General features: G+C 43.1%; 1 protein-coding gene across 1 annotated transcript in view; it reads right to left on the minus strand.

Annotated features, from left to right (window-relative positions):
* Window positions 1–24,231, minus strand: part of GALNT17 (polypeptide N-acetylgalactosaminyltransferase 17) — a 427,419-nt gene that overhangs the window by 254,711 nt on the left and 148,477 nt on the right. The window contains exon 2 of the mRNA XM_061401839.1: window positions 5,775–5,958. Within this exon, the coding sequence (XP_061257823.1) occupies window positions 5,775–5,958 (184 nt within the window). The remainder of the gene's footprint in view (window positions 1–5,774; window positions 5,959–24,231) is intronic.

The raw sequence follows: 24,231 nt of genomic DNA on the forward strand, positions 1-24,231 counted from the left end.
AGCAAGTCATAAGGATGCAATGTACAGCATGCTGACTAACATTGTATTGGTTTCAGGTGTTAAACATATTTATTCAATATTTGTATAAACTGTGATGGGATCACTACAATAATTTATATTACCACAATAATTTATTTACCTAACCTTTCGTTGAACTATTTATTTCTATCTTATTTTTAACTTCCAAGATCTCTATTTTTCTCTGATTATTACCTGAACATAGGACTTGAATTTTGTTTTGTGAATAAAATAAAACACTTCATGAATTAAGACATTAATTATAGTTTTAAAGTTTGCTATTAGTCTCTTTCCTCCAAATGCCTTTTCTATCCCAGTTGTTGTCATCAGGGTCTTATATAATATTCTCCTGAAATGTCTACAGATCCTGGTTGTCCTTTCTGATTTTAGAGTAAGACAGGTCTAGGTAGATGGATGGAGCCTTACTAATGTTTAATGAGCAGAACCCAGATATTTTAGGGATGGAAGGGAACTATAGGATCTACTGGCCTTTTTCTTAGGTTGGATGGCTTCTTCCTCAGAGTGGCTTCTTCTAACTCTTGACTGCTGCTCCTGCTGCTAAGTCACTTCAGTCGTGTCCGACTCTGTGCAACCCCGTAGACAGCAGCCCACCAGGCTCCAGGATTGTAAATACTTGCAGAGGTAATGATGCCAAGGGTATCCATCCCCACATAGTATACAGCCCTATCCTCTGTCATCAGTTCAGTTCAGTCGCTCAGTCATGTCTGACACTTTGCAACCCCATGGACTGCAGCACGCCAGGCTTCCCTGTCCATCACCAACTCCCAGAGCTTCCTCAAACTCATGTCCCATCGAGTCAGTGATGCCATCCAACTACCTCATCCTCTGTTGTCCCCTTCTCCTCCTGCCCTCAATCGTTCCCAGCATCAGGGTCTTTTCCAATGAGTTGGATCTTTGCATCAGATGGCCAAAGTACTGGAGTTTCAGCTTCAACATCGGTCCTTCCAATGAACACCCAGGACTGATTGATTTCCTTTAGGATGGACTGGTTGGATCTCCTTGCAGTCCAAGGGACTCTCAAGAGTCTTCTCCAACACCACAGTTCAAAAGCATCAATTCTTCTGCGCTCAGCTTTCTTTATAGTCCAACTCTCATATCCATACAAGACTACTGGAAAAACAATAGCTTTGACTAGATGGACCTTTGATGGCAAAGTAATGTCTCTGTCTTTTAATATGCTGTCTAGGTTGGTCATAGCTCTTCTTCCAAGGAGCACACGTCTTTTAATTTCAAGGCTGCAGTCACCAACTGCATTGATTTTGGAGCCCCCAAAAATAAAGTCTCTCACTGTTTCCATTGTTTCCCCATCTATTTGCCATGAAGTGATGGGACCAGATGCCATGATCTTCGTTTTCTGAATGTTGAATTTTAAGCCAACTTTGTCACTCTCCTCTTCATCAACAGGGTCTTTTGTTCCTCTTTGCTTTCTGCCATAAGGGTGGTGTCATCTGCATATCTGAGATTATTGATATTTCTCCTGGCAATCTTGATTCCAGCTTGTGCTTCATCCAGCCCAGCATTTCGCATGATGTACTCTGCATATAAGTTAAATAAGCAGGGTGACAATATACAGCCTTGACGTACTCCCTTCCCAATTTGGAATCAGTCTGTTTTTCCATATCTGGTTCTAACTATTGCTTCTTGACCTGCATCCTCTGTCATCTTATGAACTAAAGCCCACCGTTCATCTTCTCCAGAGAATAAACTTCCCATATTCCACCAGATAGCAAAGGGCAGTCTCTGGCTGTGTAAAGCTGAGGAAAGGATCTGGGGATATAGCTGTAATCCTTCTATTCAAATCTCTCTTCAGTCATCAGAAGGACCCAGAACCTCCATTTCCTAAGTCTCTGGTTTCTGAGGTGTGACCAGGCTACATTCTTCTGCCCTCCCCACTGCTTCCCAAAATACTAGAAGGATGGGTCTCAGCCTCACTCAGTTTGCTCTGTCAGTTACCATTCATTCACCCTCTTTCCATCTTCCAAATCTTTGTGGGTGTTTCTTCCCTGCCAGCCCAGCATTTCTCATGATGTACTCTGCATACAAGTTAAATAAGCAGGGTGACAATATACAGCTTTGATGTACTCCTTTTCCTATTTCGAACCACTCTGTTGTTCCATATCCAGTTCTAACTGTTGCTTCCTGACCTGCATACAGATTTCTCAACAGGAATGTTAGGTGGTCTGGTGTACCCATCTCTTTCAGAATTTTCCACAGTTTATTGTGATCCACACAGTCAAAGGCTTTGGCATAGTCAACAAAGCAGAAATAGATGTTTTTCTGGAACTCTCTTGCTTTTTGAAGCACAAGCTGGAATCAAGATTGCCAGGAGAAATATCAATAATCTCAGATATGAGATGACACCACCCTTATGGCAGAGAGTGAAGAAGAATTAAAGAGCCTCTTGATGAAAGTGAAAGAGGAGAGTGAAAACGTTGGCTTAAAGCTCAACATTCAGAAAACTAAGATCACAGCATCTGGTCTCATCACTTCATGGGAAATAGATGGGGAAACAGTGACAGACTTTATTTTTTGGGGCTCCCAAATCACTGCAGAGGTGACTGCAGCTATGAAATTAAAAAGTGCTTACTCCTTGGACTTCCCTGGTGGCTCAGATGGTAAAGCATCTGTCTACAATGCCAGAGACTCGGGTGCAAACCCTGGGTAGGGAAGATACCCTGGAGAAGGCAATGGCAACCCACTCCTACACTCTTGCCTGGAAAATCCCATAGACGGAGGAACCTGGTAGGCCCCAGTTCATGGGGTCGCAAAGAGTCAGACACGACTGAGCGACTTCACTTTCACTTCACTACTCCTTGGAAGGAAAGTTATGACCAACCTAGACAGCATATTAAAAAGCAGAGACATTACTTTGCCAACAAAGGTCCATCTAGTCAAGGCTATGGTTTTTCCAGTGGTCATGTATGGATGTGAGAGTTGGACTGTAAAGAAAGCTGAGCGCAGAAGAATTGATGCTTTTGAAGTGTGGTGTTGGAGAAGACTCTTGAGAGTCCCTTGGACTGCAAGGAGATCCAACCAGTCCATCCTAAAGGAGATCAGTCCTGGGCGTTCATTGGAAGGACTGATATTGAAGCTGAAACTCCAATACTTTGGCCACCTGATGTGAAGAGCTGACTCATTTGAAAAGACCCTGATACTGGGAAAGATTGAGGGCAGGAGGAGAAGGGGATGACAGAGGATGAGAGGGCTGGATGGCATTACGAACTCAATGGACATGAGTTTGGGTGAACTCCGGGAGTTGGTGATGGTCAGGGAGGCCTGGCGTGCTGCCGTCCATGGGGTCACAAAGAGTCAGACACAACTAAGCGACTGAACTGAACTTCCCTGCCATGAGAGCCTAACCTGTTTTTGTCCGTCATAGGCTGCCATGTACTCTAGTCTTTGACTATATCTAAGTAAACTTTCTTGAGGCACCAGATCTAAGTGGTATATTCAAGCCACCATGCTACACTAAAGAGCACTGCAGAGCTCTACATTCCTCCCTGGTGAGCCATGTTTTCATCTGCATCCCCAATTCTGCTCCTGATGTTCCCCTACTTACTTGTCTTTATCTGTCTCCCCTCTATAATTTTCCAATCCTTCATGGACCTTCAAGATTAAGGTCGGATATCATCGCCAGTGGGAAGCCTGCCTAGGTCTTCCCTGTACATATTGTGCATGTCTCTGGCCTGACACACCCACGTAGACCACAGTGTGCTGGACTGATCTACTTGTACAGCTGTCTCCGTCCCTAGACAAGAAGTAAGCAGGCAAGGACCGTCTTATCCAAAGCCCTGCCTCCAGTGTGGGGAAAACCATCTGGCACATAATAGGTGCTCGCTGATACTGTTCAACTGACGCATTTCCACTAAGCTCCATGTTAGAAGCATCTTCATTCTCAAAGGAGTACAAAAAATACGGCTGTGTTTATTTGCCAACGTCCAAATAAGAAAGGCTAATCAGAGAGCACCAGGAAATGAAAACAGCCAGATGTTTTTCAGAGCAAAAGTCCAGGAACACAAAATAGCTTGCAACAGGGGTGATGTATGTTCTCCTAGTGATTCGAAATGAAGATATGCTTATTAGACAGAGAGAGAGATTTAACAGGTTTCTCAGCTAATGCTGCAATTTTAAATCCATTTAAGATAATTTTCTTTATCTTGAATCTATTTTTCTCAGTAACCAGGATACTTAACTGATTTGTACAAAATCCATTTGAAAAAGAAATAATCTAGTCTAAGCAAGGGCACACTCTAAATGAAAAAAGAGAGATACCACAAATCTAACAGAAGATGAAGCATCTGTTTAAGAAGCCAAGGAGGACTACTGACTAGAAAATGGGATTATTTCCCCCAGCATCGTGATTTTCCCACCAATCTCTCTTCTCTCTTTCCCAAGGAGAAAACAAGCAATTCTTAAATCTGAGAGAACAGAACAAAGACCTCTCATAAACCAACCAAGAGGCAAAAAAAACTGTTTCAAAGGTAAGAATCTCACACAAAAATTACACGTTGAAACAATCATAGGATGTACTTTCTCACCTACCAGCTAGGAAAAGCAGTATTGACATGCTAGTTTGGGAAGGGTCAGGTAAAATTCTAATAGCAGCAGAAACTGCTATAAAGTTTCTGGAGGAAAACATCTCTCTGTGTATCCAAAAGTATTTCCACAATGTGATCTAAGGATTATACCATTAGAAGTGTGGATTAAGAAAGCAAATGTCTGGACTTCCCTGATGGCGCAGTGGATAAGAGTCCATCTGCCAATGCAGGCGACACAGGTTCCATCCCTGGTCCGGGAAAACCCCACGTGTTGCCCAGCAACTAAGCCCATGTGTCACAGCTACTGAAGCCCAGGCGCCGAGAGCCCTTGCTCCACAACAAGAGAAGCCACCAGAATGAGAAGCCTGAGTACCGCAGTGAAGAGCAGGCCCGCTGGCTGCAACCAGAGAAAGTCCAAGAGAAGTAATGGAGACCCAGCACAGCCAAAAACAAATAAATAAAATGAAATTGTTTTAAATGAAAATAAATATCAAATCAACGTACATAAAGACTTGAGAGGGGAGATACTCCTCGGTGTTATTTACAATAAAGAAAATTAGAAAAAAACCTTAATTTACAACAATAGAAACAATGATCATAACTAATAACACCAGAAAATGCTTGTGAAATAATGTTGCGTGAAAAAAGGATACAAGAAATATAATCTGCATAGAAAAACAGGCTCAAGGACAAGATGCTAAGATTTTACCAGTCACTGCCTCTAGGTCATGAGGTCATGGTGGGTTTTTTTTTCACTTAAAAATTTTTTGGATTATGTTTCTGTACTATTTGTATTAAAATTTTAAAAATTTACTTATCTTTATTTTCATAATCAATAGCACTATTTACTGATTTTGTTTGCATGTATATGCACTTAGTCGTGGCCGACTCTTTGTGACTCCATGGACTTTAGCCCGCCAGGCTCCTCTGTCCATAGCATTTCCAGGTAAGATACTGGACGGGGTTGCCATTTCTTTCTCCAAGGGATTTTCCCAACCCAGAGATGGTACCTACATCTCTTGCATTGGCAGGCAGATTCATTACCGCTGAGCCACCTGGGAAGCCTCTTTTATTCATTACGGAGGAGACTCATGAGATAAAAGCTTCTCCACTAGTTACAAACAGCAGGAGATAATGTCACAAACACGCATTTACACTATAAAGCCAACTCCTCTGAGCGACCGAATCAGAACTTACTTGGTGGGACGATAATCCGGAATGGAACGATCCAGTGAAATTTTTTCACTGAGGTAGGAATTGTAGCCATATTTCTCATGGGGTCCCTTGGCTTTCTCTTCTTCAGCAGGGGAAAGGGTGGCAGGAAGGCCTCCTTTGCCCCGCCCACCATAACCTTCAATGAGCCCAAGGGATTTGGATAAACCTAGAAAAAGAGAGAGGGGAAAAAAAGAATTAGTAGAAAACCACCATACCAGGATATGTTATTCAGGCTAAAATACAGCTTCAGTGGAAATTTTAACATTACCCGTCACAGAAAAGATTATGTCATCAACTTATCAATATTGGGAATACGTCCTGAGCACATTTAAACTGAGAGGAAGGGGACTTCCCTGGTGACCACAGGTCAAGACTTCACCGTCCATTGCAGGGGACGAGGGTTTGATCCCTGGTCATGGACCTAAGATCCCATGTGCCTTGGGGCAAAAAAAAAAAAAAAAACACACCAAAAAACAGAACCAATACTGTAAAAATTGAATAAAGACTAGAAAACAATTAAAAATTAGATTAAGAGGAAGGTCAAAGCATGACAAAGGTCCGTATAGTCAAAGCTATGGTTTTTCCAGTAGTCATGTACGGATATGAGAGCTGGACCATAAAGAAGACTGAAAACCAAAGCATCAACACTTTCGAACTGTGATGGTAGAGAAGACTCCTGGACAGCAAGGAGCTCAAACCAGTCAATCCTAAAGGAAATCAACCCTGAATATTCACTGAAAGGACAGATGCTGAAGGTAAAGCTCCGATACTTGGGCCACCTGATGCAAAGAGCTGACTCACTGGAAAGATTGAGGGCAGGAGAAGAAGGGGGTAAGAGAGGATGAGAAGGTTGGATGACATCACTGACTCAATGGACATGAGTTTGAGCAAGCTCCAGGAGATACTGAATGAGAGGGAAGCCTGGTGTGCTATAGTTCATGGGGTTGCAAAGAGTCTGACATGACTGAGCAACTGAACAACACCACCAAAGGAACTCTGAGGTGTGGGGTTACGGCTGGTCACGCTCAGGAAGAACCTCTCCATCTTTTGGGGAGCTAGGGTGGATCGGGTACCAGGATGGGGTCTATAAAAGGGAGAGACTGCCAAAAGCAGGCACATGTGGACCAAAAATGGGCAGAACAGGGCCTGTCATCCTGCCCAACCTCCTCTCTTCATGAGCAATTACCACAAGGCTAGATACTCCAGGAGATGCCCGGTAACAATGCAGAATAAGAACAGCCAGTAATAAGGAACTGCCAGACAGCAGGTGTTTTTGCTTCATTTGAACAGAGAATAATATACAGATTGATTTTATCATGAGTTTAAAGTGTGTAACCGTCTGACACCGTTCTATACCTAATGGTTTTATTTAAATCTCATCTAAATGGCAAAAGGAAATACAAAAGTGTTTGAGAATAAATCACAGAGAAGAAAAGCCCATAAGGGTGATAACCGTGCCAAGCAGAGTAGGAGGCCTCTGTAACAAGCTTCACTGAGCAATTGCAGGTTCCGGGGATGGTGGCAGCTTTATACCTATTGTTCCATTTATACGATAAACAGCTTGATGGGTAATTTTTAAATCCTACAGTTACGGGAGGTTTTATTTCTTGGCTTGAAAACTTTTGTTGTGAAGGGCTCTTATTCTCTTTCACTGTTTCAAATGTTCAAGCTACTCTGTCCACCCTTAGGTGTGCTCACATGCACGTGTGCGCGCGTGCACACACACACACACACACACACACACATACTTTGTCCACAAAAGTCCCACTGCTGCCACTGGTAGGATGACCATGGACCAGAGATGTCAACCGCACCCTCAGCTTTCATGATGGGCAGCCCACAGAGCCTAGGAGGATGCTGACCTTCCAGGAAAGCATTCCCAAGCCACTTAAAGACCAGTAAGTCTGCTCTGGTCACATGACGGCTCACCACCCCATAATGGAAAGACCTGTAGTCTCTTTCTCACTCCTCTGAAACTGCAAATTTATTTTCTGTGAAACAAAATCAAAAAGCAAAGCTTAAGCAGGCACCTCGGGGTTGATCTCAAGTGAACATCATTTTTCTACCTAAGAATCCTTTCCACTGTCCACTGTGTTCCTCAGGAACCCTGACATCTTTTCTGCCTGTCACCATCCAAACAGATGAACCATCAACTGAGAACTGGATTACTCCAACACTTTCTGCTTCCTGGTCTTTAACCTCTCATTCCACATCATTGTGCACCAACCATTCCAATAACATCACCTTTGCTGTGCTCCAAAATCTACAAAAACTCTTCAAATGTCAAGGACAGACACCTGTGTTGGATTTTTAAATCACCCATGAAAGGACATTGCTAGTGGGAATGTAAAATGGTGCACTTACTTTGTAAAACAGTTTGGAAGTTCTTCAAAATGCGAAGTATAGTTGTACCATATGACCCAGCAATTCCATTTTTAGGTATATACCCAAGAAAAATGGAAAGATATGCCCACACAAAAACTTGTATACAAGTGTTCAGAGAAGCATTATTCATACTAGCTAAGTGTCTATCACCTGACAAATGAATAAAACAAGATGTGGTATATTCAGACAATGTGATAATATTTAGCAATAAAAATGAAATACAGATCTTCCTCAATTTACAAAAGAGTTACCTCCTGATAAATCTACCATAAATTGAAAATATCCTAGGTCAAAAATGCATTTAAAACATCTAACCTACTGAACATCATAGCTCAGCTTACCTACCTTAAATGTGCTCAGAACTCTTACACGAGCCTTGTTGCGTTAGCTGCTCAGTCATGTCCGACTCTTTGCAGCCCCATGGACTATACCCCACCGGGCTCCTCTGTCCATGGAATTCTCCAGGCAACAATACTGGAGTGGGTTGCCATGCCCTCCTCCACGGGATCATCCCAACCCAGGGATCAAATCCACTTCTCTTATGTCTACAGCAATGGCAGACAGACAGGTTCTTTACCACTAAATTCACCTGGGAAGCCCAATATATATGATGTATAGAATATGACATAATTTTAAAAGATGAAAAAGAGATGTTACTCTGTGGGTTTTTCTTCTTGTTTCGTGCACTTTCACTCACTCATCCTGGGTTTCCCTTTCCTTGCCCAATATCTGCCACCTTTTCTTAAAAGCCACAACCTCAGTCCTCTGTGGATTTCTGGCCAGCATGGAACCCAAGGGTCAAGGAGGGAGGCTGGCCAATGGGACAGAATTGGCCTCCAACATAACTCAACAGCTTTCATGGAAAACATCAGGTTCTTCTGCTTATTTCATCTGTGGACTCGTTTTTCTCTCTTTGGCTATACAGTATCTCTTTTGTCCAGTCTAAATAGATATCTTCCATTCCCCAGTCATTAAATGCCACCTCAAAAGATACAATGTATTTCAGCTGTGTTTGCCCAGCACCCTCCCATAGGCAGCCTTTCCAATGCAGGCAGAGGAGCCAGGGAGGGAATTTATTACAAAAGGGCATAGGAATTAAGACTAGGAATGCAGGCTAATCCTACCAAGGACACTTAGGGAATGAAACCTCCCAGTGAGACTTTTTTTCCCCTTTCTGAGGCATTATTTCTTCCATTATGAAAGGCTCCCACGTAGCAGTCTCAAAAAAAGATCATTCTCCAGAGTGCAATGTGACAACTACAAATTATATATTTTGTGGTCCATGTGCTCCCATTTTCCCCCCAATTGAATCTGCCAGAAAGGTTCAACAAAGCGGCAAAAATGTTCACTGGCATTTTAATGTGCTTACTTAGCAGGCCCCGGAAATGGTTGGCAACAACAAATACAAGTTCAAGTTCATCAACAAGACTCAGGTTGGTCTTTACTTAGCTGGGAAGAGATGCCACCAGGGCAAGTTGGGATGACTCCGTGCACCCAAGGAACTTTCTTTTCTGAAAGTGCCTTGTGCTTTTTGGCTGGAAGCAACTGTAGCCACAGCAGATGGATGTGACCTTGTAGGCATAGAAGCCGCAATTGACAAAAAGAAGAAAGAGGGAAACGAGGGAAGAAAATGGGGTGGCTTCTTGGGACCAGATTAGAGAGGACTTGGCATTGCCTTCTTGTCCCTTAGGTGCTGCCTCCTGAGTTACTGTAGCCAAAGACTGCATAGCCAAGGGACGGTATTGGCAAGAAGTTGAAGGTGAGGAAGAAAGAAGAACAAATTGAGGTCACCCATCCCCTAGCACCTTTACTGAATATTCTTCGTGTTTCTCTCCACCCTGTTTCTCTGCTTCATGCCCTAGAAGATAAGACCTATATAGACAGTATCAAGGGTTCCCTTACACTTCTGGCTTTGGGTTGGGCTTAACCACCAGGAGCTACCTTGAGAAGACTGATGGTCGAGAAGAGAGAGAGGTTTGGGTGTTTGGCCCCCAGTTCCCTCCCAACCAGATGTGGTTTGGTGGAGACTGCGCTCTTCTGTGGCACAGTCGTGTGCAGACAGGCATCTCTGATGGTTAGCCTAGGGCTAGAGCCAATCCCATGTTCTGTTAACCATGCTCTCTTCCGGACCCTTCAGGCGTTGGCATGGCAACTGCTTCCTCTTCTGTGGCTAGCCCTGGAGTCATACACCATGACTGGCCATGCCTTGCTGATTTCCCTTAACTCTCCCCAAATCTTTGTAAATGTTTTGCTAAAATCTCTTCAGCCAGCCCCTTCTGGGTGTGCCACTTGTTTCTGGCTGGGATATTGACAGATAGAGCACCTTACTCACACCCACAGAAGACTTCTCCCGTGGTACCACAACTAGATACTCTCTTTAAGGGCAGGCATGTGGTCACCCTAGTGCCTGACCTGTAGAAAGTTCTTAAGAGGGACTTTCCTGGTGGTCCAGTGGCTAAGACTCTGTGCTTCCAATACAGGGGGCCTGGGCTCAGTTCCTGGTTAGGGAACTAGATCCCACATGCTGCAACTATAGTTTGAATGCAACAATTAAGAACAACACAACAAAAAGTCCAAAAAAAACAAAAAAACCCCAAATGGTTGAGCATATGGATGAGTAGAAATGAGATCTGGAGACTGAAATTGGAGCCATCTATTATAAAGTGATGTCAGAAAGAAAATTAAATACACAGAAAAAAAAAGACATCTACTAGGAGAAGAGAAGAGGGATTAAGACTACATATTATAGTACATTTATATTCATAAAGAAAAAGAGAGTTCACACTGATGAATGTCACAGGGAAATCAAGCCTGGAAAAGGCCATTTGGTTTGGCAGAGAAAAGGGCCCTGGTGACCTTGGCGATGGCCATGCCAGTGACATAAGAACTTCCAGGGCAGCATTTTGTTTTCTGGCTGTAACCAACCAGAATCTAAAATGTAAAGAATTCTATTTGTAGAAGCAACAAATATTACAATGCACTTAGAACTTTAAACAATAGGAGGAAAACTATGAAATTTCATTAAATGGATGAAATAAAACACACATGAACAGCAGAGAGAGAGATGTATTTTTACTTAGAAGATGGAATGTTACAAAGATACCATTACTTCTTTTTATTATATGGATCTAATGTAATTCCAAATAGAATCTTTTTCTGAAACAGAACAAAAGGTTCTAAAATTAACCGAGAAGAACACAGAGCTGATAACACTGGGCCATTTTGTTTAAAAAGAAAAATGAAAGGGGGGTGCCCTATCCAATATTAAGTTAAGAAATCAAGCAATAATAATTCAAGTGATGTGGTGACTAGGAGGAAATATTACATAGAGGCAGAGAGGTAAGGCTCTAAACTGTATCTCTCTCTCTCAAATAGCCATCCAATTTTCCAAACATTAATAAAAATAACCTCCACTTTTGGAATTTTAGAAATTCCTTTCTAGTGCAATCAACACCAAATTTCTGCAGGATACTTCATGTGGATGAGGGAGCGGCTTCATCCATCTCACACGGAGCCCAGAAATCCCGAGGTGCCCTGGCTTGATAATTTGATAACCCTCCAGCAAGAGTAAATCACTCTGCTCACTTCTGTCTTCGATTGGCCCAAGCTACAAAGGCTCCATAGTGGCAGCAAAAAGTAAAGAACCCAGGTTGTAAATCCACTCCCAGCTGCCTCCCCACCTCCCTCCATATAACTAAGGCCATCATTTTCTCCAGGGTTACAGTTTAAACTGTAACCAGCATTATTCTTTCAGAAATCAGGACTCACAACAGACACACAAACTCCAGGACAGAGATGAAAACACAATGCAATCTGGTGCCTTGTCAACTCATAAAGCTCCTCTTCATCCTGGCAGCGGCAGCCTAGTGTCAGGGAAACCACACACACACACACACACACAGCCAAAGAGCCTAGCACGTTGCGTGGCCTTCTTCCAGTGGGCAAGCATGTGTTCTGGGGTCTTGACAGAGGCCCTAATGCCTCCTGAAGGTCACAGAGTCCCAGGGAGATTTCACATGACGCTAAAGCATTTGAAAAACTGATAAAACATACAGACAGATCAGGACGTTGCAGCCATAAGCCATAGTAGTGAGCAATAATTCCAGATTTATTCTTGGGATTCCATGTACTCTTGGGAGAGTGAGGGGACCACTCGTGGTTTGAGGAAGCCAACGTGACCACAGAGACAGACGGGATACTTGATAAATGTATGCAGATTAAATTATTAAATTTATTATTTAATTATTGAAAAGCACTAATAACTAAGATAATGTATACACATGTGTGCATGTGTAATGAAATATTACTTGGTCATAAAAAGAAATGCCACTTGCAGTAACATGGATGAACTCAGAGATTATACTCAGTGACGTTAAATGGAGAGAGACAAATACATGTTATCACTCATATGTGGCATCTGAAAAACTGGTACAATGAATTTATTTACAAAACAGAAATAGAGTCCTAGATGTAGAAAATAAACTTATGGTTACCAAGCAGGAAGATGCAGGGAGGAATAAACTGGGAGATTGGGATTGACATATTGTGAAAGTCGCTCGGTCATGTCCAACTTTTTGTGACCCCATAGACTATACAGTTCATGGAATTCTCCACTCCAGAATACTGGAGTGGGTAACTGTTCCCTTCTCCAGGGGATCTGCTCAACCAGGGATCAAACCCAGGTCTCCCTCATTGCAGGCAAATTCTGCCCAGCTGAGCCACCATACACACTTCTATATATAAAACAGGTAATTAATAAGGACCTACCGTATGGCACCTGGAACTCTACTCAATACTTGTCATTACCTATATGGAAAAGGAATCTAAGAAACAGTGGATACAGGTACATTATAACTGATTCACTTTACCGAATACCTGAAACTAATTACATCATTGTAAATCAAATACATTGCAATGAAAATTAATTTTTAAAAGGACAGTGAGATAATGAAACAAGAAATGACAGGCAGATCAATGGAACAGAAAAGCTTATCTAGAAATACTGACAAAAGAGAGTGGAAGCACCATTTTTGTATACAACTGTTAGTTTTACAGACAAATTTTCACTAGACACAAAGCATTATACTAAGCACTTTAATTATTATATATATGTACTATTAATGTTAAACATACATGCTAACTATATAAATGTCTGCTATATCTATCTATCTAACTATAATATTTCAAATTCATTTCTCAAATTACCCCTGGTGCTAGTTTTCACCTATCTTTGGTTTATTTTTTGTTTGTCTGTGGCGGTTTTTTCTTTAAGATTTTTTTGATGTAAATAATTTTTAAAGTTTTTATTGAATTTGCCATAACACTGCTTCTGTTCTCTGCCTTGGTATTTTGGCTACGAGGCACGTGGGTTCTGTGCCTTGGTATTTTGGCTACGAGGCATGTGGGTCCCAGCTCCCAACCAGGGATCGAACTCACAGCCTGACACTGGAAGGAGAAATCTAACCACTGAATCACCAGTGCACTCCCTCCCTTATCTTGGGACTCTGTTCCTTCCCTGCATCCCTTTCGTCACCAACCAGATTCAAAGGCATGTCATCTCTTCCTTGAGTTACTGCAGTCAACACATAACCCCGTGTCTTGCAAAGTGAGCTTTCTAACATACACAACTGACCACTGCTTGCTTAAAATTCATTAGTGCATTCCTGCTGCCTATGGGGGGAAAATTCCAAAAATTCTCATGTAATATACAAAGTCACTCACTAGCTGATTCCCTGCCCAGCCTCAGATTCCACTTCCTTCTCTGCTGCTTCCTTTTAGCTGTCCCACCCTCTTCTGAGGCTTCTACACAGCCACTGCCCCTCAGTGCCTGTGGCAGTCACCCTCGTTATTCTATACAACCCTGCAAACCCTTGCAGAGAACTACCCAGCCCAGAAAATCAGATGCCGCTCCTTGGTAAGAAATCTCAACCACACTCTTACTCCCGTCCTGTTACAGGTGTCCTCAGCTATTCACTTACAAGGACACAGGCTTCCTGTGAACAGGAAGACATCGCTGTGTCTTACAGATAGCCTGGCACATACATGAACCTCATGTATGCTGTACACATGAATGAATGGACAGATAAGCAAAAAGCAAGTGAATAAATGAGTAAGTGCAGGATAAGCTGGGCTGCCCAAATACATGACCAGGTTCTAGTGTTGATACAGAAATCTCCTGGAGACATGTCAGAAATGGGTAAACACTGCTTCATGGACTCATGTCAAATCATTATTGATTCCCCAGTTCATATACTAGTATGATGATCTTGACATCTGTTGACATCTGCATTATTATGCTGATTTTGACATTTTCTGTCCTGTATGCTCAGAGCTTCCCAGACATGATGTCCAAAGGTTATGTTAGTCTTAATATCTTCAGTGAAGGCTTAGGAGTTCAGTTACACCAGTTGTTTCCTGATGGAAGAGAACTGAATAAATCATCCTCTAAGACAAATACCGTTAAGTCCCCTACACACAAACCAATTCTGTTCTGAAAGCGCGTTTTGTCAGTCCAGCAAAGTTAGCCTAGGTATCCAACTAACACAATCAGTTGTATAGTACTGTACTGTAATAGGTTTATAATACTTTTCATACAAGTAGTACATTAAAAAGCAAACACAAAAAATAAAGGATACATTTTAAATCTTATGGGATCCCCTGGTGGCTCAGATGGTAAAGCGTCTGCCCGAAATGCAGGAGACCCAGGTTTGATCCCTGGGTTGGGAAGATCCCCTGGAGAAGGAAATGGCAACCCACTCCAGTACTCTTGCCTAGAAAATTCCATGGATGGAGGAGCCTAGTGGGCTACAGTCCATAGGGTCGCAAAGAGTCAGACACGACTGAGCGACTTCACTTTCACTTTCAATCTTATAGTACAGTACCTTGAAAAGTATGGTAGTGCAACAGCTGGCATACAGGGGCTGGCATTGAGTGAACAAGCATGAAGGGTTACTGACTGGAGGAGGAAGGGGGGTGAGAGATGGTAAAGCTGAAGGATTGTCAGTAACAGGAAATGGAAGGCAAGCTGCAATTTCACTCACACCTGGCATTGATGGAATGCACAGTCGCATCTCTGAAAGTTCACAACTTGAAGGTTTGTATGTAGGGGACTTACTGTACATGAAAAGGTGGCCTACATCATTTGTCATCAGGGAAATGCAAATCAAAACCACAATGAGAGGTCATCTCACACCTGTTACAATGGCTCATATCAAGAAGACTAGAAATAACATCTGCTGGCAATGGTGTAGAGAAAAAGGAACTCATATTCACTGCTGGTGGGAATGTAAATCGGTGCAGCCACTACAGAAAACAGTACAGAGATTCCACAAAAAAATTAAAAATAGAGCTACCATATGATTTGGCGATTCCATATCTGGGTATCTATCTGAAGAAAATGAAAACAATACCTTGAAAAGCTAACTGCACCATCCTGTTCATTGCAGCATTATTTCCAATAGCCAAGATATGGAAACAGCCTAAGTGTCCATCACTGGAAGAATGGATAAAGAAGCCGTGGTATATATACAATATACACACATAATGGGGTATTGCATGCACGCTAAGTCACTTCAGTCGTGTCCGACTCTGTGTGACCCCATGGACTATAGCCTGCCAGTCTCCTCTGCCCATGAAATTTTCCAGGCAAGAATACTGGAGTGGTTTGCCATGCCCTTCTCCAGGACAATGGGGTATTAGTCAGCCATAAAAAAAGAATGAAATCTTGCAACTTACAACAACATGAAGGGACCTTGAGGGCATTATGCTAAACGAAATAAGTCAGACAGAGAAAGACAAATACCATATGATCTCTATCATACATGAAATCTACAGATGGAAATCAAGTGTATTCAGGGTGGTATGGCCGTAGACTGAAATCTACAAATGCACACGTACTTATCAAGCTCACTGATGCAGAGAACTGACTGGTGGTTGTCAGAGGCAGAAGGTAGGGGGTAGAAAAAATAGGTGAATTGTTTTTGTTTTGTTTATTTTCTGGTTGAAATCAATTGAATTTTTAAGAAATGTGTAGCTTGGCTTCTTCTATTCAATGGTCCTACTTCTCTCTTCTACACCTATCATGCAATAATTACACTTCCATATAATTTTCAAATATTTCAAGGCATTATCATGACCTGTATTCATTTTTGTCCAGACTAAACATATACATTCCTTCAACCACCTTTATACAACCATGTTTTCAAAACTTCCCTGATACTTAGTCTCCTTGGGCTACTATAACAAAATACTAAAGACTAAGTGGCTTAAATTAGGGGTCCTAAACCTCTGGGATCTAATGCCTGACGATCCAAGGTGGAGCTGGTGTAATAATAATAGAAATAGAGTGCATGATAAATGTAATGTACTTGAATCATCCTGAAATCATCCCCCCAACCAGGTCCATGGAAAAAATGTCTCCCATGAAGCTGGTCCCTGGTGCCAAAAAGACTGAGGACCACTAGTTTAAATAACAGACATTTATCAGAATTCCAGAGGCTGGGAAGTTCAACATTAAGGTGCCAGCATGTTGGGTCCTTGGTGAGGGCCTGCAGACAGCCACTTTCTTGTCGTGTCCTCACATGACAGAGAAGGAGCAAATCGTGTCCTTTCTTCTTCTTATAAGGGTATTAATTCCATCAGGGGACCCAACCCATGATCTCATCCTGTTCATTGTCATTGTACAGTTTCTAAGTCGTGTCTGACTCTTTGCGACCCCATGGACTGCAGCACGCCAGGCTTCCTTGTCTCCACCATCTCCTATAGTTTTCTCAAGTTCATGTCCACTGAGTCAGTGATGCTATCTAACCATGATCTCATCTAACCCTATTTAATTCCAAAAGTCTCCACCTCCTAACATCATCACATTGGGGGTTAGGGTCACAACATATGAACCGGAGGGGTTGGGGGAACACACACTTTCATTCCATAACAGATGGCCATCCACTGCTGGATTCTGTCCCAGAAGACAAAGCGATGACTAATAAAGTCTCTCGACATGTGCTCCCCACCCCCGGAGCCAGAATCCTGGAAGTACATTCCTGCCCATTATCCAAACTGCTCATGCAGCCTTTACAGTTCCAAGAGATATGAATCACTGTTATTTGCTTGAAGTCCTTTAGGAACAAACTGTCTATAAATTTTCAAACTGCAGTTTTATTCAAAATGGCATGTCTTACACGTATTATGAACTTTAGACTTCCTGGAATCTTTCTACAAAGATCATTTAATTTGAGCCTAAGAATAGCCCCATCCACAGTCAGCATATAGGAGAAGGGAGGCCCAATGAGGATGAAGAATGTTCTTTAGGTCACTTAAAGTAGCCAGGGGTGGATACAGATCCTGGGTTTCTGTATACCAGGCTGCCAAGCATGCCTTAATGAAATGCACTCTCAAATTTCATGCCACTGTGATGAAAAGGATCAAAAAGTCCTGAATCCCACTCTCAATGCCAAGCAAACATTGGCATAAACAACCCCCTGTGTGTGGAGGTGATAAATAAATGTCTTTGGCCTGGCCCAGGCTCTGGCTGATGCATCTGCCTGAGTGTGGAAGTGAAAAGAGTATTTCTAACAAAATAAAGAAAAGTTTGGCAATTGTCAGTATTGCTCAGAGCAGATGGATGAAAGACCCTGGCTTCGCAGGTTAACTGTGTCACTTAGCCGCACATCACTTACAAAACTACACAAAAGGAAAATAAAGCTGACCCGGGGCTGCTTAGGAAACCTGCTGAATTGAAGAAAGCCCTCTGCCACAACCTAAGAAATCTGCTGGCGTCAAATGCACACAAGACTCTGCAGACCAGGCCACCTGCCACATTTGCTCAACACCTGTCGGGTCTGATGGCTTTCAGAGGAAATTCCTCTCCTCCCTTCTCATGCCCCGAGCCCACCTAGGATTTTATTCCTAGTGAGGGGGTTAAAGAGGAGAGAGAGAGGGCAGTGAACATTAGCAACACCGCTGCTGCTGCTAAGTCGCCTCAGTCGTGTCCGACTCAGTGCGACCCCATGGACTGCAGCCTACCAGGCTCCTCCGCCCGTGGGATTTTCCAGGCAAGAGTACTGGAGTGGGTTGCCATTGCCTTCTCCGTTAGCAACACTAACCTTCACCAAATTCTGCAAAAAGCATATAATTTTAAAACAGATCCACATGACACTGTGTTCATATCAGAGAAAGTAAATTATGAATTCAGGAAACGATAAGGAAGAGTAAGACAGACAAGAATGAACCACCCTAGGAAAATGTCGCTACTTCCTTCACCCACCAAAATGATCAGTATCACTATCTTTGAACATACACACACACACACACACCCACCATCACCCCCATCACTACTGTCACGATCACCTTACCACCATCACCACCACCACCATTCCTAATAAACTATTAGAACTTTAAAATAAGATACCCACTCTCAACTTTAAAATAAGATACCTATGCTATTCAGAAGCACCACAAGTTTAAAAAACACACATCCAGTTTCTCACAAAAAGACCCTATGGCAAGATTCCATTTACTTATAAGGGAATTCTTTTCTCCTCTCCTTTAAGCACATCCCCAAGGTAGTACCTTGGACTTTTGTTCAACAAATATAGACTCTCTGCCCTCCACACCCCTGGGAGGAGTACCCATCCCACCTCATTAACATTAAGCCTGACCATCTGGCTGGGCAGAACGTACTTCCCCACCCTTAACTCTAAGCTTGATCACAAGACTTGCTTAGGCCAAAAAGGGACCAGTGGCTGTGACATCAGTAGAGGCTTGAAATGTGCTTCCACCGTTGGTCTTGGTCTCCTCAACTCGGTATCATCATAATAACATGCTTTGGGTGGCCCACTGGTCCAAGGAAGGGAAGAGACACACGGGGTAGCTGGATCCAATGTGTAGCTTAGAACCAAGCCCAGCCAAACTTCAATTTATCTGAAAACACAAAAGAGAAAGAAAAGCTTGAAGAATAGCTCCCTTTCACATTTCTGGCCTGATTAACGAAGATTGTTGGATATTGGTGCCACCAAGTAAGATGGAGAAACAGGGAGAAAAAGATTTGGGTACGAAGTGGTATGACACAGGATCGAGAGTCTGGGTGGGATACAGCCAATCTGTGATGCCTATGAGACATCCAAATGGAAACATCAAGCATCTGATATGATGAGGTCAGGTCTGAAGACAGAAAATTGGGATTCACCCGTATCTAAATGGAATTTAAAGACACAGTCCTTGAGGAGTCACCAAGGCAACACAGAAACACAGGGGAAAAAAAAGGAAGCCTGAATCCTGAGGACCAGAAGAAGGGCCAAGAAAGGAAAACCAAGAGGAATGTAGACAGAACCCCTAGAAATGATGGGGTCTGAGAAGCGACCCTTGGACTGGATAATACCGAGGCATCAGTGAATTTTGCAGAACCAGTTTCAGAGAACCAAAGCCCAAAGTAGGTTCAGGAGAGAACAAGAGGTGAAGAAATGAAAGCAGGAGGTACAGGCAGACTTGGAGGTCCAGACTCTTCCAAGGAGTCTGCTGTTAAACAGAGCACAGAAATGTGCTGCTTCTATTCTAGGGATCATGACAGAAAAACAATTACCCTGACAGCAAGGAAAAATAAAGGTCAGCACATGTGGGATGTGGGTCTGTAGACCCTACGGCCATCTCTGCCCCTGTCACTGATGGCCTTAGACAAATCTCTGCCGCAAAGCACACGCATGTAAAACAGGGATGTGACTGAAGAGTGTCTGGGCCCCTTGGAGCTCTCAAATTTCAAGCTCCTCTCCCTGCAGCTCCAGTGTGAAAACATACATACCAGAATGAGGACACAGAAAGAAAGCACCCCCATCAGTAAGAAGGACCATGGAGTAACATGACCGTATCCGGAAATCAACAGATTTTCTTAGAGCAGTTGTGTGGCTCCTGGTGGAAAATTGGGACATCTCTGATTCAAACCCCAGAAACGAGAAGAAGGGAAGTAAGAGGCAAAATTCTTCATGATCTTGGTGGGCCTAGGTAGAGTAACGTAAACACTAGCTTAGGACACATTCACTAGAAGTGCACATGGTAAAATCCAGCTTCTTGGAGAATTGATGAATTCAGCAGATACAAAATAGCTTCCCCACCAACAAATATGAACTGATCAAATACGCAAAAAACTGAACTCTCAGGATCGTGCAGGGCCACTCTGGTCCTTTTCTTAATGCAATATACATCCTCCACATTGATGTGGAGTCCAGCCAGATGGATGTCCAGCCTCATTCTAAAAACCTCCAGAGGTACAAACTCATTGGTGAGCCCTCCAAACAGCCTCCTCCATGGGGCTCATTTCTATGTTCTCTGAATAGTCAACATCAGCCTCATGGTGATATCTTCCACATCTTAGTCTTAATTCTGCCTGTGAACACACAGGAAAGGCCAATTCCCCAGAGCTCCAGAGCTGTCCATGCCACCGTGATCCCTCGAGCTCAAGACATCCTCTGACCAGGATGGATTTCTCCGTCTTCACTGTTGTCCAATTCACCTCTCCTGCTCCTCCCTGGTTCCATATGACTATGCTTCTTCCCTGGCTAGAGTTCTCAGATGAGAAGAACAGTCTGAGTAGATGTGAGCATTCCACAGAGAAACAGACACCTATCTCTCGTGGTGGGTAGGAGACCTGCCCGGCTCAGCTTAGAGGCTGCAGGTTTATGCAGGTGAATAGCAGCATGGTTTGCAGGTTTCACTAAAGAAAGATGAAAGAGGCAAGAAGAGATCAAAAGAAAACACATACACTTCCAAGCCCCAGCTACTCTCTATCTCTTAGGAAAGAACCTTTAGAGCCAGAGTTTGAGGAAAACAATCTATGAAAAATACCCTGTGTGTATTGCTCTTGGCTTGGGAAGACCTAGAAGCCTTGGAGGGAATAATGACCTACAGAACATGTCTATTCTGATAGGCCCCAACACTGAAATGCCAGTGTTCATTTCCAAAGGGCTGCCATGAATGGAGAAGGAAGGAGTGTTTCCATTGCTCTTGTTTCTGGCATCTGGTCCACTCTCCCCAGCAAGTCAAGGACTTGTTAACCCCAAGCCAGCACCAGAGCTTTTGGGAGATGTGAGGCAACACCTGCCCAGGTGTGTGTGGCATCACCAGCCTTTCCTCCCTGCAGAGGAGGCAGCCAGGTAAGATGGTGCTCATTAGCCTTGGGCTGGAAGAGCGCTTTCACTTGGGATATATTTCTTTATATTCCTCCATTTGGCAAAAATAACAATAACAGAGCCAAAAGTCAAGAATGGGGAGAATGATAACTGAGAAATGACAAAACGAAACCATGGATCAATACTATTTGGGTTTCTAATCTAAGGCAGGTGTAGGTGGGTGTGGCCTGAGACACATACTGTGTACGGGTGGTGAGCCTTGAGAACGTCCAGCGGCCCCCACCTAGTGGAGCTCCAGGGACCACAGTCAGCAACCAGTCCAGCCCATTCTGTCCTCGCTCTGGTTCTGATCCACAGCATCCTCCTGGGCCCCAGATGGCCTGTGAGGCTGTCGGCTTCCCTTGCTTTCTGCCCTGGTTCCAGCCGCAGGCACAGCGGAAAGGCTAGTTACTCGGCAGAGACCCTGCCACTGCTGAGCTGGACGCAGTACCTCTGCCCAAGGCTGGTTGACTGCGTTACTTGATACAGGGCTGGCTTCAAGTAACCCCCAACCAAGTCCTGGGGCAGGAATTTGGGGTGCAGTCCTAGGGGAGACCCCACATGTGGTCATATAACAATAACTCAGTGATCCCTCTTTTTCTCTGTCTTTTGTTTTTTGGCCATGGCATGTCACGTGGGATCTCAGTTTCTGGATGGAACCCACGCCCCCTACATTGGAAGTGTGGAGTCTTAACCACTGGACCACCAGGGAAGTCAGTCTCTCTCTCTCTTGAACACTCAGAGCCTCCATTTCTTATCCTGTAAAGAAGGAATAAAGACTATAAGCTCATTTGACAGACACACCAAGAGGATAGCATAGCGCTTGGCAGACAGCAGGGGCCTGAACAGTAAAGGACGTTCTTGTACATCACTGGTTGCAAAGTACCATCATGTGGGTCTTTTTGAAAACAGTTGAACAGTTCCTCAAAGGTTAACACAGAGTTACCATATGACCTAGCCACCCCACTGCTAGATGTACACTCTAGAGAAATAAAAACATTTCACCCATGAGCACTTGCACACAAATGTTCATAGCGGCATTATTCACAACAGTCCCAAAGAAGAAACAGCTCACATATCCATCACCAACTGAATAGAGAAAATGTGGTGCATCCATAAAATGGAATGTTTTTTAGCCATAAAAAAGAATGATCATTGCACAATGATATACATAGAGGGAATCACTATGCTGTACACCTGACACTAATATAATGTCACATGTCAATTATACCTCAACAAAATAGAGCTTTTAAAAAGGACGAGACAAGTAATATTATTCCCACTTCATAGAGAAGACTTTGGGGATAAGACCTCATCAGCAACAGAAATTCAATGTGTATTTCTTGCCTCCTACCCATCATTTTGCCCAAATAATTGAGTTTTCCAGTGTGTTCCTTGCAGATATAATTCCTTAAGAACATAAATACTTATTTTGTATTTCCCTGAATATTTGGACCATTAAAGGTGTTAAGTTAAAAAAAAAAAAAAGAAAGAAAGGAATGTAGTATTGATACACACTATTACATGGATAAACCGTGAAAACAATATGCCACGTTAAAGAAGTCAGAAAATCAAATACATTGTATGGCTGCATTATATGAAATGTCCCAAATAGGCAAAAGCATAGAGAAAGAAAAACGAGCGACTTCACTTTCACTTTTCACTTTCATGCACTGGAGAAGGAAATGGTAACCCACTCCAGTGTTCTTGCCTGGAGAATCCCAGGGACGGGGAGCCTGGTGGGCTGCAGTCCATGGGGTCGCTAAGAGTCGGATACGACTGAGCCACTTCACTTTCACTTTTCACTTTCATGCACTGGAGAAGGAAATGGCAACCCACTCCAGTTCTTGCCTGGAGAATCCCAGGGACAGGGGAGCCTGGTGGGCTGCCGTCTATGGGGTTGCACAGAGTCGGACACAACTGAAGCGACTTAGCAGCAGCGGCAGCAGCAGCAGGGGCAAGGTGGAACATGAGTTGCTAATGGTTACGAAGTTTGTTTGGTGGGGGTGGGGTGGGGGGGCTGATGAAAACATCCTAGAATTAGCGTGTGGTGATTTGTATATTTTAAAAGGGTGAATTTAAGGCATGTGAATTATATCTTTAAAAATAATAGAAAAATAAAATAATAAAGAGAGAATCTGCAGGAAAAAAAAAAAAAACTAGGCTGGTCAAAGAGTTTCTTTGGTTTTTTTTTTTTTGGTAAGATGGTATGGAAAACCAAACAAACATTTTGGCCAACCTAATAGTAAGGACTCTATTCCTCTTTCCTCAACTTTCTTGTGCTCACATTAAAGTTTTATGATCATCAAGCCCAGAGCAGCCTCTCTGGGCCCTAACCCAGTTGCCTGAGACTAACACAGCAAAAGTCTTTGCTTCTTTCACTCCTGGGACATACAGATCAAGCTCCAATGCTCCATCTCCCTATCCACCTATTTCTCCATCTATCTGTACATCACCCACCTAAAATCTCCTTCTGCTTCCTTTCCTCTGCATAGTTCTCTAACTTTCTCCTGCCTAATAAGTTGCTGTGCCGCTCAGTTGTGTCCAACTCTTGTGACATTATGGACCGAAGCCTGCCAGGCTCCCCAGGCCATAGAATCCAGGGGATCTTCCCAACCCAGGGATCGAACCCATGTCTCCTGCATCTCCTGCACTGCAGGTACATTCATTACCACTTAGCCACCAGGGCAGCCAGCCTAAAAAGTTACTCTTGCCAAATAAATTAGAAGCTGTTTTGTGTCATGATCTCTCACACACAGTTTTCTATTCTTCAGGAATAATGACTATAAACTTTCCCATTCCACTGTCTGCAGAGTCATAAACTACAGACAAAAATTGTATTTCAGTTGCATTTTATTTTATAAAGGTAGAAAAACTCACAGTCCCCAGAAAGATGAAGG

The sequence above is a fragment of the Bos javanicus genome, chromosome 25 (genome assembly GCF_032452875.1).
Source record: "Bos javanicus breed banteng chromosome 25, ARS-OSU_banteng_1.0, whole genome shotgun sequence".
Lineage (NCBI taxonomy): Eukaryota > Metazoa > Chordata > Mammalia > Artiodactyla > Bovidae > Bos > Bos javanicus.